Below are 18,726 nucleotides of genomic sequence, written 5' to 3'. Positions count from 1 at the left end.
ATGGAACAGGAATAGGGAATGTGCACAATTTGATGACATCACATGAGGAAGATCTCAGCATTGGGATGTATTTTTCAGCAGCAGCCTGGTATTATAAGTTACATGAGATGCATCGCATAGGCGCAAACTCATGGAGTTACTGTTACTCTTAAGATGTTATACACATCATTGTTTCTCTCCCCATGTTGTTTCTAGTCAAGCAAGTATGTAGCACAGGGTGTTCCAAAAAGATGCAACGTCTGTACGACCAGATGCAGCACTGGAACAAAAGAAACAGATGTCAACACAGTTATACCTGATTTCTCGAAAGTAGTTTTATTTATTTATTTTTACAAATTTTTTATTAGTTTTTAACATACAAAATTATAAAACGTACCACACAAAATTATCACAAATGCAATCTTATTGGACTTCCATCAGCACCTCTGATAATCTTCCGTCTTACATCACTTCTTATGCATTTCCTAACTTAATACTGTCTTTATATCTCTTAACCAATCTTCTCTCCTTTTCCATTTTAACAATATTTCCATTAGTACTCCTCACAGAACTTCTTGCAAACCTACAAACGTCGTCTGGTCATCACAAATACTTTTCAAATAGTCCGTAAATTTACTCCAGTCTTCGGTAAACTTCTGGTCCCGCTGGTTTCGGATCCTTCCTGTTAGTTTGTCGAGTTCTGCGTAGTCCATTAATTTCATCCTCCATTCTTCCACCGTTGGTAATTCTTCTTGTTTCCATTTTTGGGCCAGTAGTATTCTTGCTGCTGTTACTGCATATGAAAAAAGCTTACATTCCTTTCTTGAAAGTAGTTTTAGAAAGGGTCGAAATCTGTGTCCAGTACTGGAAGCTTATGGGACACCCGAAAAAAAGCTTTTCACCTCGAGAGCTAAAAATTGGCCCCTTCCCTCTTCAAGTACCTCTGTTTTGTTTTGGAAGACTCACACTCTCTTTATAGCAGCGGTTCTCAAAGATTGTGGCATGCCACAGTGGTGTGGCCAGAGAGGATGGCAACTGGGGTGGGAAGATTCAAGGACAATCAAGATTATATTTTTGGAATGATTCGTGTTCTTATGTAGCTGCATTGTTTTATACTTTCTGGGTGTCCCACGATCACATTATGAAGTAGTTGCATTCTGTGTTATAACTGCTATGAGTTCTTTTTGTTTTCCAGTGTATTGCTTATCAATATAAAATTTGGTGTGGTGTGAGCAATTTTTTTATTCTGAAATTGTGGCCCAGAGAAAAAAGTTTCAGAATCACTGCTTTATAGTGGCTACATCTTTCTTTCTTACGCATTTCTCCTGGGTGCAAAATGCTTTATCACGGGTCAGGATAAAATAATGGAAACAAATAAAATGATTGAACTGAAACTGACCCACATTTTTGGAGAAGACGTTTGGTCCTGCTTTTTCTCCAAAGGGAAAAGTGCTGAAATATGAACCAAAGTTTTTGCTGTATATGATGCTTAGAAGATATTGCTGCTGGATTTCTTTGGGAGAGACTCCAGCGCTATATTTTTATAGGACTGCTGTCCTAGGGTGAACTAGGTGTTCAGCAGCAGACCTCGGTGTGTGAATATGTTTGCAAAATGGTGGCTTGATTTGCAGGAAAGAAGCAGTGGGTGGGGGGGGCATGAGACTGATGGTTGCTTAACTTTTTCCATGCAACCCTCTTAAGAGTTTGGATTTGGATTTGATATCCTGCTTTATCACTACCCTAAGGAGTCTCAAAGCAGCTAACAATCTCCTTTCCCTTCCTCCCCCACAACAAACACTCTGTGAGGTGAGTGGGGCTGAGAGACTTCAGATAAGTGTGACTAGCCCAAGGTCACCCAGCAGCTGCATGTGGAGGAGCGGGGAATCGAACCCAGTTCACCAGATTATGAGTCCACTGCTCTTAACCACTACACCACACTGGCTCTTGCCTCAGTGACTTTTTTCCTGTGTCAGGGTAAACACATCTCCAAAACCTCCTGTAGGGAAGAGGAATTTCCAAGGGAAAGACCGCAGGTGAGGTAAAGTTTAAGCCAGGGGTCAGCAAACTTTTTCAGGTGTGGGCCGGTCCACCGTCCCTCAGACCATGTGGTGGGCCGGACTATTTTTTTTTTTTGGGGGGGGGGAATTAATGAATTCCTATGCCCCACATATAACCCAGAAATGCATTTTAAATAAAAGGACACATTCTACTCATGTAAAAACACCAGGCAGGCCCCACAAATAACCCAGAGATGCATTTTAAATAAAAGGACACATTCTACTCGTGTAAAAACACACTGATTCCGGGACCGTCCGCTGGCCAGATTGAGAAGGCGATTGGGCCACATCCGGCCCCTGGGCCTTAGGTTGCCTGCCTATGGTTTAAGCCTACCAAGTCTCTGTGGCAAACTGGACCCTGCCACTGTTTCCCAGCTGTTGGCAGCAGATTGGTTCCTGCCACTGCTAAATGTCCATTTCCCCACTCCTTAACAAGCAACCCTTGTTGTAAATTTAGGTGGCGCTGTGGGTTAAACCACAGAGCCTAGACTTGCCGATCAGAAGGTCGGCGGTTCGAATCCCCGCGGCGGGGTGAGCTCCCATTGCTCGGTGCCTGCTCCTGCCAACCTAGCAGTTCAAAAGCACGTCAAAGTGCAAGTAGATAAATAGGTACCGCTCCGGCGGGAAGGTAAATGGCGTTTCCATGCGCTGCTCTGGTTTGCCAGAAGCGGCTTAGTCATGCTGGCCACATGACCCTGAAGCTGTACAGCGGCTCCCTTGGCCAATAAAGCAAGATGAGCGCCGCAACCCCAGAGTCGGTCACGACTGGACCTAATGGTCAGGGGTCCCTTTACCTTTACCTAAACCCCACCAAACAAAATATCCATTATTCCACCTCAGCATTCCAGGGCTGCAGCCTTGATTCAAACAGGGCACAATGCACTAAAAAGTCCTCCTATTCCAACCTCACCAACGTGACTAGAAGTTTGGCAGGAGCCCAACACAATTCCTATTATTTCAGTGTCCAGTAGAACATCCCAGTAGATTGCACTTAAAGTTTGGGAAAGCCTTATGCTATTTGAAATATTTTATTGCATTTTTTTTTAAAAGTTGCTTGCTGTTCATTTGGCTACCCAGAGAATACAAGTCAGTCAAAGATCTTAAACAAAAATGGGCCTCTTTCTTGTAAACAGAAAATTTATGTCATGCACCAGACTGCTTTAATATGAGAAAAGCCAAGCACAGGGGCCAAGTTCAAAAGAGAAGAGGCTGATTCAAATAAAGTGAAGATCTATCAATGGGCAGATTTCATTTGAAGATGAGAAATGCTTTGCTAGGGCTGGCTGTCGGCTACCACTAGTTCATTTAAAATGAAATTCTCCCAGGCAATACAGTTGCCTATTGTCTTTCCCCTCTGTTCCTTTATTCAAAGGCACTTTGTTCAGGTGGGTGTTACCATACAGGGTGTGTTTAAAATAAATGGTATCATTTAAGGGATATAGTACTTAAATTTCAGTACCGCGTTGCTGACTATATACCATCGGCCACATTGCGTATAATGGTGAAGTAATGTGATTCCTTTGTGATCCCCTTCTCCCAATAGCTTTTGTTGCACCCATACTCTACCTTGAAAGGTTCTGTTAGAGAAAAGGTATCCTAGTAATAAAATCAGGGTAGCTGAAGAGGATGTTTTCATACTGATCATTTCCTCCCCAACAGGTGATAATGAGACCAGATGTGATTTATTCCTTGGTGGCAGCTTGCAAAAGAACCTGTGAAGGAGGCTTTGCATCCTCCAGTTGGTTATAGTGATTATTGGCTCCGGCAGCAGCTACAGACAGTCAGAGAGCTTTGTTGTAGTCCTCTTTTGGCAGCACTTTTTATTGCTGCTTCAGAGGGTAGAATGGAGGGACAAGGAAGTTGTAGTGAACGACAAGTAACGGCAGCAGTTCTACTAAACAGGGCTAGAATGGAACTATGATTAGTCATTGCTCTTTCTTGCTCAAATACAGTGGTACCTTGGATTACGTATGCTTCAGGTTACAGACGCTTCAGGTTACAGACTCCGCTAACCCAGAAATAGTACCTCGGGTTAAGAACTTTGCTTCAGGATGAGAACAGAAATCGTTCTCTGGCGGCGCAGCAGCAGCAGGAGGCCCCATTAGCTAACGTGGTGCTTCAGGTTAAGAGCAGTTTCAGGTTAAGAAGAGACCTCCAGAACGAATTAAGTACTTAACCCGAAGTACCACTGTATAATCTTCTTGGGTTGGTTCAGACATGATGTTCTCAGGCCTCCAAAAGCGTATTTTGGAGAACTGGGAATGTGATGTGCTCCAATTCCCTGCTTCCCTCATTTCAGCAAAACACAGGTTCTTTTTGTGAATACTCCAGCATGCCAGGAATGACCGCTCCCCACATCAAATGGGGGGCGCCTTTTGCATAGTCACACGCAGTGCGGACCCCAGTGCAGCTCCTGATAGTTCGGGCTGGCTTCATCCTCCCTGGGCTGGATACCTGGAGGTCTCCGCCTACCTCAGCCAATTGCCCAATCCTGCCTGGGGAGGCGTTGCCAAGGCAGCACTTCTACATGGATTAATAGATGATCAAATACACAAACCTGAAAGCTTGGGTTTCTCTCCTATTTATAGGAAACTTAAAAGCAGGAGAACATGTGTTGGCAAAATATGATGAGCAAATATTAATGTGTATCCATGTAACACTGTAGGCTGCAAATGCAAGTTTTAATACTGTTTATTAATAACAATAATAGGAGGATTACATTTTTTATATTAAGGGATGGCCCAAAACACATTTAGAAAAACAACCACCACAATGAATTCTTTAGAAAATAACAAGACCCACTCTGAAAGTTCAGTGCAGGTTGATGATTCCAACCCATCATGCTGTTTCATATATCTTATGCTTGCTGAGAGATGAAGTATGCGCCTTAACGAGGTGCTTACATGTGTCTCAAGGCTGCAAGAATTTTGCAGGATGGATTCAAGCAAATAGTATAAAATTTAGGTTTGTGCAATTAAAGTGGATTAAAGAGCTCTGTCATCCTAGCATAATAAATCCACTTTTTTAAAAAAAGAAACATACTTTTGTGGTTAGTAAAGTGATGGGAGGGAAAGCATTGAAAAGCGTGGAATGATTAAACACCCAGAACCTTTTATTGAGGATGAAAGAGAAGAGTGCAAAATATGGTCTGAAGCTCAACATCAAAAAAACGAAGATCATGGCCACTGGTCCCATCACCTCCTGGCAAATAGAAGGGGAAGAAATGGAGGCAGTGAGAGATTTAACTTTCTTGGGCTCTATAATCACTGCAGATGGTGACAGCAGCCACGAAATTAAAAGACGCCTGCTTCTTGGGAGAAAAGCAATGACAAACCTAGACAGCATCTTAAAAAGTAGATACATCACCTTGCCAACAAAGGTCCGTATAGTAAAAGCTATGGTTTTCCCAGTAGTGATGTATGGAAGTGAGAGCTGGACCATAAAGAAGGCTGATCGCTGAAGAATTGATGCTTTTGAATTATGGTGCTGGAGGAGACTCTTGAGAGTTCCATGGACTGCAAGAAGATCAAACCTATCCATTCTGAAGGAAATCAGCCCTGAGTGCTCACTGGAAGGACAGATCATGAAGCTGAGGCTCCAATACTTTGGCCACCTCATGAGAAGAGAAGCCTCCCTGGAAAAGACCCTGATGTTGGGAAAGATGGAGGGCACAAGAAGGGGACGACAGAGGACGAGATGGTTGGATGGTGTTCTCGAAGCTACCAGCATGAGTTTGACCAAACTGTGGGAGGCGGTGGAAGACAGGAGTGCCTGGCATGCTCTGGTCCATGGGGTCACGAAGAGTCGGACACAACTAAACGACAACGACAAGCAAGTAAGGGTGAATGCTCATTCTCCATAAAACGAGAGACTAACATTACTGTTTTGAAAATACACAGGGCTGTTACCAGTCAAATCCAACATTGCACGAACCATCTTCCACTTGCACAATGGAACTTCACCTTTGTTTCCATCCCTCTCCAGCTCCTCAAGCATTCCTGGAATCTGCTCCTCACGGTCCCTCAACTTTCCAGATTAGATCTCGAGAGTGGGAAGAGGGTTGCAAGGGGAAAGTGAAGCCCCGTCGTGCAACTGGAAGTCTGTTCTGCTGGTACGCAGACAATATTGAAAACAACATTGTCCAGCCCAATGTAGCAGCCTTATCCACTCTGATTTGGGAATAGATTTACAACCTGTTCCTGTTTCAAGGAACCATTCCTTATTTGGTAACCTTGAAATAAGGAATGGATCGGAAACCTCACTGGGAGACCTGCCAATGAACACTTACTACTGAGTTCAGTTGATTTAGGATCACAATGCACAGATACTTACCATGTGACCATTCATGTACTGATTTGGTGTTGATTTCATTTTACTTTCTCATCTTTCTATCATTTTTGATTTGGTTGGACGTCTAAGAGAATAAAAGTGCACTTTGATCATGGAAAGTCTGGTTTTTAAGAAAATGCCAATTTCAGCTTTCTTAATCAATGATACCTAATCAAGCTCCTTTTCTCGACAATGTTAAGGAAGTCAAACCAATTGAATTAAATGAATGCCAGGCTATTATATAAACACTCTAAAGGTGTTAAATTGAATGTGATGGTTTGTTAATGGAAACAAAGAATAACTTTCAATTTGTTCCAGTGTTTCTTCTAATCTATATTATGGTAGTAAATGCCTGAAAAATAAAGGCGGGAGGAAGCATTATAACAGTGCTTTCATGAAAACCAGTATCATTTTAGTAAGTGTTAACTGACATTGGCCAGGATCCAAAGTATCACAGATTCAGTTGCACCCAAGGAGACTTTGAGCTTGTTTCTTGACTATCACAGCTCTCTGTTGCCCCCATGTTATATGGATTTGGATTTGATATCCCACTTTATCACTACCCTAAGGAGTCTCAAAGCGGCTAACATTCTCCTTTCCCTTCCTCCCCCACAACAAACACTCTGTGAGGTGAGTGGGGCTGAGAGACTTCAAAGAAGTGTGACTGGCCCAAGGTCACCCAGCAGCTGCATGTGGAGGAGCGGAGATGCGAACCCGGTTCACCAGATTACGAGACCACCGCTCTTAACCACTACACCACACTGGCTCTCAAACCACTTTTGCTAACAAGAGTTTCAAAAACAGTTTGGCTGATACCTGTTGTCCAAGAACAGAAGTGAAATTCCCATTAGGCATGCCCAGTTCCTTGGATATTCCCATGGAAGTTCCTGGGAGCCTAGCCCATGTATCCCTCTCAAAGCCCTGCAGATTTTGCATCTGCATTTTTGCAAAGCATGAACACAAAATGGTAGAGGACCACCTGCACCTTGCCAAAAAGGAGGACAAAAGATGGACACAGCTCTGCATAAAATGTGCATGCACTAATTTCTATGTATAGATGCACATCTAGAAACGATTGCTGTAATTTAATTTAAAAATACCACCCATTTCGCTATAGTGGGGAACACTGTAACTGGATGACCCACACATGTCTGCTAATGGCCAGCTTTAAGCCTCTTATTACTGTAGTTCTTTGTCTTAAAATTGGACTCGGACCAGACAACCCTTCAAAGAGTTGTACAGAATGGCACTTGACCACATTACAAAACAATTTCAAAATTTCCATGGGCTACAGTTTGAAATTAGAAAGCCGTAGCCCTAAAGAGCAAAAAGGTGTGTAAGGAGGAGGCAATATGTATTGAGTAGTTTTCTCATCTGTTTTGTGATAGCAGCCGTGGGACTTTAACAACTAACTGTGGGGCTTTCAGAAATCTAACAGGTACAGTTCTCACCAGAATGGGAAAACTTTCATTTGCTGAATTTCTACTTAATACCCTAAACACCAGCAGTTGGGGGAAGTGAAAATGGTGGTGGTTATAGCCTTAGGGCATTCCTGATGTTAGAAAATATTCCATCAGTAAGAACATTTGAAAAACCATTGAAATATTCTTTAGGCCTTCATTTAGTGACGTTGCTTATAGCATAGTGAATTACAAGTGTTTTCTGTTGTGAATGATCACATTTAGATTATTAGTATTATTTATTAAATGTTTTAGTTGCTTTATCAACCCAAAGCAACTTGCAGCCAACCAACCAAACAAACAAGCAAAAAAATACATTAAAACCAAGGGGGATAACAAGGATTACTTGAGTAATTGATTTCTGTACTTGTTGGCACCAATGGCATTGGGAAATGTAGACCTGAAGTCTAGAAAGCAAACTATAGATGGCTAGATATGAAGCTGAAAGACTGGACGTTTTAGTAGCTTTCTCTGAAATACCAGTAGAATGGAACCAGATTGCCATTAAAATTCAAAAGATGACAGAGCAGCTTTGAAATTGATTGGCAGGGAAAGCTAACAAGAGCCAAGGGGCATCTAGTTTGGGGCAAATCATCTCTAAGAGATGAGCATGAAAATATTCAAGGTTGTCCAGATGGGCACAGTCTACAACTAGGTAGTGAAACTACAGTGGGACATGGTGGCGATTCCTAGTGCCATAGAGGAAAACAAACATATGTGGAGAGGCACTGTGTATAAACTTTTACTGTATATGTAAATGCTCAAAGCCTTGAAGCCAAGATGAGTGAGCTGGAAAAGAGGTAAAATTTCTTGATAAACTAAAATGACTGTTTCCTAGAACTACTGGTCAAAGAACGGACATGAGGGGAAGTGAGTCTGGATGTACCTAATCCTAAGTGTCACCTAGGATGTGGTGCAAGACTTAAGTTTTCTTGAACCAGTTGGAAAGACTGTGTTGTTGGCTTCAAGATATACTTAAGTGAACAATTGCCAAGGAAGTCAAAAACTGCCACGTTTGACTTCAGAAGATGAAACTTAAAAAATGGGGGGGGGGGGTTCAGAAAGGAAGTTGAAAGGGAAAGTCAAGAGGTCAAATCTCTCCAGAATGCTGGAGGGTTATTCAAAACCACGGTAATAGAAGCTCAGCTCGAATGTATACCGCCGATCAGGAAAGGTTAACAAGAAGAGTCAGGGAAGCTATTAGAGGCAAAAAGGCCTCTTTTGGAAAATGAAAGTCTTGTACAAATGAGGAGAACAAAAAGGGACACAAACTTTGGCAAAATAAAAATAAACTTTGGCAAAAACAATGAGGCATGTGAAAAAAATGAGGGGCATATCACTTTAAACATGAAGACCAACAATTGTTGTTGTTGTTTAGTCATTTAGTCGTGTCCGACTCTTCATGACCCCATGTAGCAGAGCACGCCAGGCACTCCTGTCTTCCACTGCTTCCCGCAGTTTGGTCAAACTCATGCTGATAGCTTCGAGAACACTGTCCCACCATCTCGTCCTCTGTCGTCCCCTTCTCCTTGTGCCCTCCATCTTTCCCAACATCAGGGTCTTTTCCAGGGAGTCTTCTCTTCTCATGAGGTGGCCAAAGTATTGGAGCCTCAGCTTCACGATCTGTCCTTCCAGTGAGCACTCAGGGCTGATTTCCTTAAGAATGGATTGGTTTGATCTTCTTGCAGTCCATGGGACTCTCAAGAGTTTCCTCCAGCACCATAATTCAAAAGCATCAATTCTTCGGCGATCAGCCTTCTTTATGGTCCAGCTCTCACTTCCATACATCACTACTGGGAAAGCCATAGCTTTTACTATATGGACCTTTGTTGTCAAGGTGATGTCTCTGCTTTTTAAGACCAACAGTAAGAAACTCTTTTAACTACATTTGAAGCAGGAAACCAGCTAGGGAGGAAATTGGACCTTTGGATGGCAAGAAAGAAGAAGGTGTGTTAAAGGAGGAGAATGAGATTACAGATCAGCTAAATTAATTATTTGCATCTGTCTTCACTGTGGAAGATGTAGGGCAGATCTCTGTGCTTGAACTTTCTCAGTAAGGGGATTTGAGGAACTGAGGCAAATAGTAGTGACGAGAGACCACGTTCTAGGCCTTATGGATAAATTAACAACAAACTAATCACTGGGTCCAGATGGCAGCCATTCAACAGTTCTTTAAAATTCTAATGTGGAATTGCTGATCTTCTAGCAAAAATATATAACTTATCCCTAAGATCAGAGTCCATTCCTGAGGGTTGGACAGTACCAATGTAACACCAATTTTTAAAGAGCAATCCAGGGGGATGCAAGAAATTACAGGTCAGTTTGGACAATTAATGATTGGGAGTTGCTGTGCCATTAAACTTTAGCTAACAGACTCGGACAACATCTCGGATTGGAATGGAGTCAGAGGAAGCTGCGCTGATAAAAAAGGCATTTGGAAAAATATATAGTAATAAAGCTGTATTTGACAGATGAAAGTATATGATGTTTGACATGATTGAGAATCGTGGACTCAGGGATGGAGAATTATAAAACATCAAAATCAAGATGTGGAAAATATGGAAACAAGGAGGAGAGGCAGGGCTGAGATGTGGAGATATGCTTCAGAGATCCAGACCGTGGGGAGCTCTGAAAAATTAATAATTATCATTTGGACTATAATTTGGTCTTTTTTATTTTAGTTTTTTATTTTAATTGGAGTATTATGATTGGATATATTAATTGGATGTTTTTTATTGGAAAATCAATAAAAATGATTTAAAAAAAGAAAGAAATTACAGGTCAGTTAGCTTGATATTCTTCTTGGAAAACTTGTGGAAAACATCATTAAAAATAAATTCTCCAAGTATATAGAAGACTAAGTCTTGCTGAAGAAGAATCAGTAAGGCTTCGGCAACGGGTAGCTCCTGCCTGCCATAACTGGGTGGATGGGTATTTAAATGGCAGTGCTAGCAAGTGCAAAGTGGTGCAGTCTGGGGCAAGAAGCCTTACCTTCAAATGTTTGCAAACAGGTTCTGAACCGTTGGTTTCTGGTCATCAAAGAGATCTTGGAGTCGTGCAGAATAGCTTGATGAAAATGTCAACCCCGTGTGTGGCAGTTATGAAAGGGTGAATTCTGCAAATATCATGATGCTCATATACAAATCTATGGTGTTGTTAAGTTGTGGGTGAACATATCAGACGACACAGCGATTCTTCAAACAGCTCTTGTTTATTCACAAGCCAGAACAGAACTGAACTGAAGGGTTCAGCCAGCCTGCTTATATAGAGCTCCAGTACAACACAACTGTAACAACTTTCTGTAACTATCCAATCACTGAACGTCACTTTCAATCCCTTATTTGCATATGTGGACCTGAGTGAAAACTATCTACAGTATCCCCCTGCTGGCCCAGGGTGAGAACTTCAGTACATAACAGGTGTAGCCAGAATACTGTGTACAGTTCTGACTGCCTTACCACAGAAAGGATATGAGTTGCATCTGTAGTCTGCTACTCAAACCGCTTGGTTTATGTTACAGCTTGAGATACTGGTGTAGGGAGGAGAAAATATTGCACGTGGCAGCCAGCAGCGTTTTGCTTCTCCAAAGCTGACAAACTGTGGAGGCAGCTTTATGCAACTCAGCCCACATGCCTGGCCAGCACTGTAAAGCACAGGCTCATGTTTTGTGTGAGTGTGAGGGAGTGCAAAGATAGTGGTTTGGCCAGAGGAGGTATAGTGACTTGTTGTGCCTGACTGGGAAGTGGAGTGTGGGAAGAACTCAAGAGACAGGGGTAGTAATGCATCACAACAGAAGGTTTGAGCAGAAAACTGAGACATGAAGAAGACAAGAGAGGAGCATTGCATTTTCTAATAAAAAATTAATACGGTAAATATACTGCATATAGGGCATTCATTTGTGCTAACCCAGCTTTTCAGTAAAGTTCTGCTGCCCTTTACTCATCATAGAAGAGCCTTATCTCTTGGCTCTAAGTGATGTCAGTAATCACTGTCCCCACATTTTCAAACTTTCTTCAAACTTTTTTCAGTGAGGATGAGAAACTTGCTTCTATCTATCTATCTATATCTCTATTCATTTTTAAAAAAAACGGAAGCAGGAATTCTTTACCTCTGCAAATGCATTCAGGGTGATGAAACATATCAAAAGGAATAGGGAAAATTTATGTTATATATAGAGAAGACAATGTGAAATAGGGAAACCAGTAGAATTAAAGTACAGTGGTATTTCGGGTTACATATGCTTCAGGTTACATACGCTTCAGGTTATACACTCCGCTAACCCAGAAATAGTGCTTCAGGTTAAGAACTTTGCTTCAGGATAAGAACAGAAATCGGGCTCCGGCGGTGTAGCAGCAGCAGGAGGCCCCATTAGCTAAAGTGGTGCTTCAGGTTAAGAACAGTTTCAGGTTAAGTACGGACCTCCGGAACGAATTAAGTACTTAACCCGAGGTACCACTGTTAAACCTCATAATGGGAAAACACAAGAAATGTATTGGATAATATCAAAATGAATTAAAAATGTATATTAGGACTATTGTTGAACAATATTTGTAAATGCATATAGACAGACAGCAAGAATTGTATATATAGAAAGATTTATTTGTTTACAGACATTTTATGGAAAAAAATTGAAGAACAACAATTATATACAAAATGCACAAAGACAATGCGAAAAGTTAAAGACGACATAAAAAAGCCGGAAGGAGGAAGGAAGGAAGTCAGCTCGGAAGAGCAAGAACAAATGTGAAACATAATGTATGTGTATGTATAGTATGTAACTAAAAATTCAATAAAGGTCATCGGGGGGGGGGGAGCAAATGCATTCTTGACTCTGTACTGTGTTGCAGTGTGTACTTGACATGAAACTCAAAAATCATTGCCACCATAATGCAATCACCAGTTTTTTAACTATAGTCATTTTTAAGGTCCCTGCATGTGGTAGATATGCTGGCATTCGCTGGAGAAACAGGAACTGAGGAGAAATCGACCTCAGCTGGATGGAAAAGACAGCAGTGGATATTTCCACACTAGCCTGTGAGTCATGTGAGCATGGCAAGATCCCTTCCCTGTCAAATACTGCATGGGAGGGAGTAAGCTGCAATGATTTAATCAGAAATCTGCTTAATAAATGGGATAAAAATGGTTCTTTCCCCATTATTTGCTAAGTTCCTATAGTAGCTAGGCACTGCACAAAGTAGTTTTTAAAATCCATGCCCCCACCTGAAAACTTACTGTCTAGCAGGGAAAGTAAAGGTGGAGGTAAATTAAAAGAGCAACTGTCCCGTTAGTTGAAATTCCCTTTGCTGTTCTTTTAATCAGATCACCTATCATATTGCAGAGTTCCGTAAAAGCAACAGTGCCACCTCATGGACAGTTGAAGAACAAGTGCATAATGTACTGCAGTGTAGTTAAATGATGCTCAGTTAATTTTCATAGTCTTTTACATTCGTGGTGAAGATGCTGTTATCTGAAAGGAAGTAGGTCCTAATGGTTTCTGCAAGGGCACTGCAATATGGAGTGGAAAAGCAGAGGTGCACATTAAGTCTTACTTTCCTGACACATAAATGGCTCTGTATACTTGTTCCTCACTGGTATCGCAAGTGCTTGGACACTTCCAAAAACGTTTAGCTATTCCTGTATAAATGCTGTGCAGATTATTGGCAGGATATTTTTATTTATTGAAAAACCTAGTGGGAAAAGAGAGCCCAACTGCAGAGGCTGGGAAGTAGGGACAGAGAGGTGAGGCTGCAGAAATGTGCCTTGGAACTGGAAATAATTCAGCATTACAAACAACTTCCCTTTTGAAAGTTCTGAACTAGGGAGGCAGTTACTCTTGAAGTAAGCAACAGAGGAGCATCGTGTTATAAGAAGTCATATGCTGCCTACATTTAACTTTATATTAATTTACAGCAATGTTTTAATACCACCCACCTAAAAGTGAAGACTCCTAATCTCTAGGTAGATCTCCCCTGGGCAAGCGTTCTGCTACTTCCATAAATTGATATTCTTACTCCTTTTTAGGGGGAGGGGTAGCCTGTATCTATTCTTGTTTATACAGTGGTACCTCTGGTTAAGAACTTAATTCGTTTTGGAGGTCCGTTCTTAACCTGAAACTGTTCTTAACCTGAGGTACCACTTTAGCTAATGGGGCCTCCTGCTGCCGCCGCCGCACGATTTCTGTTCTCATCCTGAAGCAAAGTTCTTAACCCGAGGTACTACTTCCGGGTTAGAGGAGTCCGTAACCTGAAGCGTTCGTAACCTGAAGCATTTGTAACCTGAGGTACCACTGTACATCAGGTTTTCCTCACATGCATTTTCATCAGTCTGTGAGTCAAGATCAAGTAATGGTTTGTATGTGTGAATGGGCCATCACCAATATAATATAAACCACATATGTACTGAACTTCCATATCAAAACGTAATGTTTTTAATGTGATTATATCTGCCCCCGATTGTTTTGTTCGCTGCTGCTGTGTTGATGTTTTATCGTTTTGCTGTTTTTAATAAGTTGTAAACTGATTGTTTTATCGACTAATTGCAAACTGCCTGGGGGGCGTGGGCGGTAACTAATCCCGAAAGGCAGCTTAAAAATACATCAAACACATAAATGAGATTCACCCTAAAGAAGAGCTACTGGGCTGTGGTGATTAGAATAGGGTGTGTGACCAACCCTTTGGGGGAATAAGCACATTTCCTAAATGGAGAAACTGTTAATCATAGAATTGCAGAGTTGCAGGGGACCCTGCAGATCATCTAGTCCAACCCCTTGAAAAGCAGGAATATGTAGCTGTCCCATACAGGAATCGAACCTGTTACCTTGGCGTTATCAGCCCCATGCTCTAACCAACTGAGCGATGTGAGCTGTTGTGGGCTGTGCACCACTGGCACCACTTTTTTCTCTCATTTCCTCCATTCCTTCCTGCTTTTTATTATTAGATCTACGAGTGTTGCAAACTACGTTTAGGAAGTGTGATAGAAACTCCCTAATGAAGCTATTTATAGTAACCACTTATGAGCCAGGCAGTTGTTAAAAAGCGGGGGAGGAAGGGGAAACCTTCCTATTGGAAACCCTTGCTGTAGTGAGTTTGCCGATATTTCTAGAGGTATAAGGTACTGTTTGATGTCAATTCTCGAAAACTCCTGTTGCAAATGCAGTTCTGTGGGCCTGTCTCAGTAGAAAAATTCCCCAGTACTTTGAGCCATTGTTCCGCGTAGGAAGACTTCGAAATGCATGCGCCAGGAAAGTCGTCTCCCCCCCCCCCATCGTTTCTGAACTGCTGCTTAACTTTGTAGTTATCTATTTGTCAGTTAACTTGCTAATTTGACAGAAAAGCAGTGAAATGGAATTGTAGAAAATACAAACAACGCGGGCAGGTTGAAATATGCTTCTCCTTCCCTCTGCAGTCTAAGATGTTGCAGTATAAATATGATTCTATAAAAGGTGTGAATGGAACATAAACATAAAAGTGATGGATTTGGTACAGTCAGTGAACGCAATTATAAGTAGGTATGGCAGAAGACTATTTCATCAAGCATGGATCCACTGATTAATACAAATCTACTCCATTTCTGCCAGTCAGCGGCTGTACTTCACAGATGAGTTTTCTAAGGGCAGAGGTAAATAACCTTTGCCCCCAGTCCCAATAATTTGCTGTCATTTTTCTCCATTAAATTAGCATATAATTTGGAAGAAATTCACTCTGTTGTTTTCTCTCTCTTCATGATAAGAGCAAAATCTTACCATCCACTCTTTTATAAATGGCTTCTTTGAATTCGCGGTGCATTTTGCTTTAAAGAAATGAGTAAAATGCAATCTGTGGGTGATACGCAACTTAGTTTTCTTCAGAGAAGACTCACTGAAAATAGTGGACATGAGTTACTACTGAAGTCCATAGATTTCATTGGGTCTGTACCCTTTTTATCATTTAGGGGGTTGGGGGAGTGGGAGTTTGCTATGTAAAACAAAAGCAATAGGCTTTTTACATTGCTTAACTTCCTTTCTACATTTGCCAGCAAAGTAGCCTTAACGGGTGAGGGAGACAAGAAATAGTTAAACATTTACTTGCAGCTTGATTCATATTTTGAATGGACGTAGAATCTGGGAGAAAATGACTGTTTCAAGAATCGCCGCTTCCTGTCTGTCAATTCAATTCTGTCTCTGGATAATAATTGTATTCATTTAGCATTTAGAATACTCAAATTTGCAAATGACAACCCAAATGAATATTTCATAACAAAGAGGCATGATCCATTATGGTAGTGTGACTCTAACTAGTAGCGCAGCATGACTGATCTCGCATTTAGAATTTGTGTGAGAGAACTGTGGCACACGGCTAATTAAAAGTACAGCTTTTAATCTTAAAAAAAAGAAAACCAGAAAGAAAAGAAAGGAAATTTAAGACTCAGGTGGAGGAGAAAGTCCTGTTTTTCCTGTTGTGGGAAAGGTGCGCTGGGTTTGTTGTGAGTTCGTTCCGTTGTGTTGTCATAAAACAGAGGCACCTGTAAAAGTCTGGAAAGGGAAAACAGTCTTTGGAGTCGCCATCTGGGAGTATGTTTTGTGCCCTCCCAAGAAAACGCATAGCCTAGGCCAGCAACAGGGTTAGTGTGCAATTTGGTTTATACAAAATATGCCCCAAGGCAACATTGGAGAACCTTTCCTGATCGTGGAAATGAGCAAACAGGAATGTGAGTTGTTTGGGTTAAAAACAACCGCAGCAACCCACTATGGTAGTTGTGTATCGCAACATTGCTTTTGAGGAGTATAAAACAGACATGCAACGGTTCCAGGGCTGCCTTCTTCCTTTCGGCTAATTCAGCCTGTGCAATTTAACATAGCACAAATGTTGAAAAAGTTCTTTTATAAATATGGATATTCTTAGTAGCAATGGGTTTTTCCCCTCTTTAAATCATGCTTAGGAGGTTCAGAGCGACTGAGTGAGTCATAGAGGATATATGGCTATCAGTAGCTGTTAGCTGTGATGGTTAAATGGAGTTTCCATGTATGATTGCAGTTTACCTGACCAATGGGACAAACAGTCAAGGAAGGCAGTTGTCTTCAAGTCCTATTACTGCGTTTCCAGAGTAAGCTACTTGAGAGTAAGCTTTTGTGAGAGTTGGGTTTCCCCAAATATGCTCAAGACTAGAGCTTTCTGCTTGAAGTATCCGGTTGGAGAGAGAATATTCCCGATGCAATTGCTACAGTTTCTTCTTCCCTTTCCCTGCACAAAACCAAAGCCCTGCAAATCGTTCAGCACCAACCTTAACCTCTTTAAAAGTTTAGTCTTTTAAGAGGCAAGCGGCCTCCAAATCAAGGCTCTTATTTCTGCCTCCTTCCAAACTTCGAAAACCAACAGCCTTTTGCTCCGTTTGCCTTGGTTTGGAAACGAAAAAAAAAGATGGGTGGACGCAAGAAGAGAAAGGATTTTAATTTTATTTTTTTAAAGCCCCTTGCAAAAGGATTGGATCCGGGCACAGCAGAGTTCTGGAGGTGTGGCTCGGGAGGGAACCTGCTTTAAAAAATAAATCGATCCCAGTGTTTTCGCCTGGGAAAGATGCGCGCGTGTGTGTGCGCGCCCGCGCGCGTGGACCGGGCTTGACTCCGCTCCAGCCTGGGTCTGCCTCTGAGCGTGACGTCACTTGGCTTTAGCACACAGCGGCACAAGAGCAGGCGGCTGGGTGAGTGACAGGCCAGCCTACTTTTTAATAGCTTTGTCATGTGACTGGAACAGTAGTAAGACAGGTGCCTTCGGTTCACTCTCAGTAAGGGGCTGCTTGGCTGCGCGCGAGTATATTTGCTCTCTCTCCCTCTCTTTCTCTCTCTCTCGCCCTGGCTGTGGATTGTAGTTTCAAAGCTTTGCTGCCGTCATTCAGGAGCTGGATGGCGTGGGACATGTGTAATCAGGACTCTGTTTGGAGTGACATCGAGGTGAGCTTTTTGGGGGACGGTCTCTCTCTCTCCCTTTTTTTTTTGCGTGCAAATTCTCCCAGCTGGAGGGCTTGTTTCCTTGTATTCTGTTCTTCCTTTCCCCTTTCCCCCCTCCTCCCTTTTTTATTTTTCGCTTGTGTTGCTTTGAATCTTGTCCACCCCTCCCTTGCCGGAAAGTAGCTAGAAGAAAGAATCCTTTTGGAATGGAAGCAAGGCTGCATCTTATCTTTAATCCTGTAAGTTTTTCTTTTCTCTCCACCTTCCCACCCCCAACCCCACCCCGCCGGCTTTCTATTTTAAGATTACGCTCCGGTTCCTTGAGCAAATTAAAAAAAAAAAAAAGCAACTGGCTCCTGTCATCGGGATCTCCTGCAGTTGGAAACTATTTTTATGTGCCTTTGGCTCCCTTTCCAGTCATATGCAATATTTATGCACAGAGATATTGATATGAATCGATGTCTGAAGTCTTTCCATTGGCATCTAGTGGCATCTGGCTTGGAAAAAAAGCTGCCTCTTTTTCTGTGTGCGTGAGGCAGATGAAATGCTGTCGTTCACCTTTTAAAACTTGCAAAAAGAAAAAAAGTAGTTTTATTTTATATGGGGTTATGGGCTGCAGAGCAGAGATGCTTGTGCGTGGAGCGAGACGGGCTTGGTATCGGTTGCTGTGTTGTGGGAATGTGGCTTCTGTGCTGTGATTTTTGGGAAGAGATGTCCTGTCGCTTCTGCTGGAATGGTTGGGCTAAGGAGTCCTCTTCCTTTGGTTCTGTGCCGCTGAGACAACAGGATGGAGCGTGAGAATAGAGTTTATGCAGGATCTCGTGGTGCTGCTGCTGCTGCCTCCGCTGCTTGAGTAAAAATAGATGGCAATACATCAAACCTGCAGCTTCTGCTGGCTACAATTCATAAAGGGGAGGGGGGAACGGAGGCAGGGGTTGGGGAAGAAAATAAGCAGCCCATTGGGAGTCTCTGGAGAATA

General features: G+C 42.1%; 1 protein-coding gene and 1 long non-coding RNA gene across 13 annotated transcripts in view; one reads left to right on the top strand and one right to left on the bottom strand.

Annotated features, from left to right (window-relative positions):
• Positions 1-18,726, bottom strand: part of LOC310770352 — a 516,476-nt gene that overhangs the window by 168,305 nt on the left and 329,445 nt on the right. The window lies entirely within an intron of this gene.
• PPARGC1A (PPARG coactivator 1 alpha) overlaps positions 1-18,726 on the top strand; it is a 629,161-nt gene that overhangs the window by 491,565 nt on the left and 118,870 nt on the right. For 2 of the 12 annotated variants that reach the window (XR_014551953.1, XM_083630271.1), the window contains exon 1: positions 17,527-17,750. The exons of 5 other annotated variants lie outside the window; for them this stretch is intronic. Coding sequence is in view for 3 of the 7 variants with exons in the window: in XM_083630271.1 (XP_083486397.1) it covers positions 17,703-17,750 (48 nt within the window). In the remaining 4 variants the exon portion in view is untranslated. Of the gene's footprint in view, positions 1-17,480; positions 17,501-17,526; positions 17,987-18,726 lie in introns of those variants that run through there. 5 more of the 12 variants (XR_014551954.1, XM_083630273.1, XM_083630268.1 and 2 more) reach the window with 4 other exon arrangements.

This window comes from Podarcis filfolensis, assembly GCF_964270895.1.
Source record: "Podarcis filfolensis genome assembly, chromosome: 9".
Classification (NCBI taxonomy): Eukaryota; Metazoa; Chordata; class Lepidosauria; order Squamata; family Lacertidae; genus Podarcis; species Podarcis filfolensis.
This window is presented reverse-complemented; position numbering and strand designations above follow the sequence as displayed.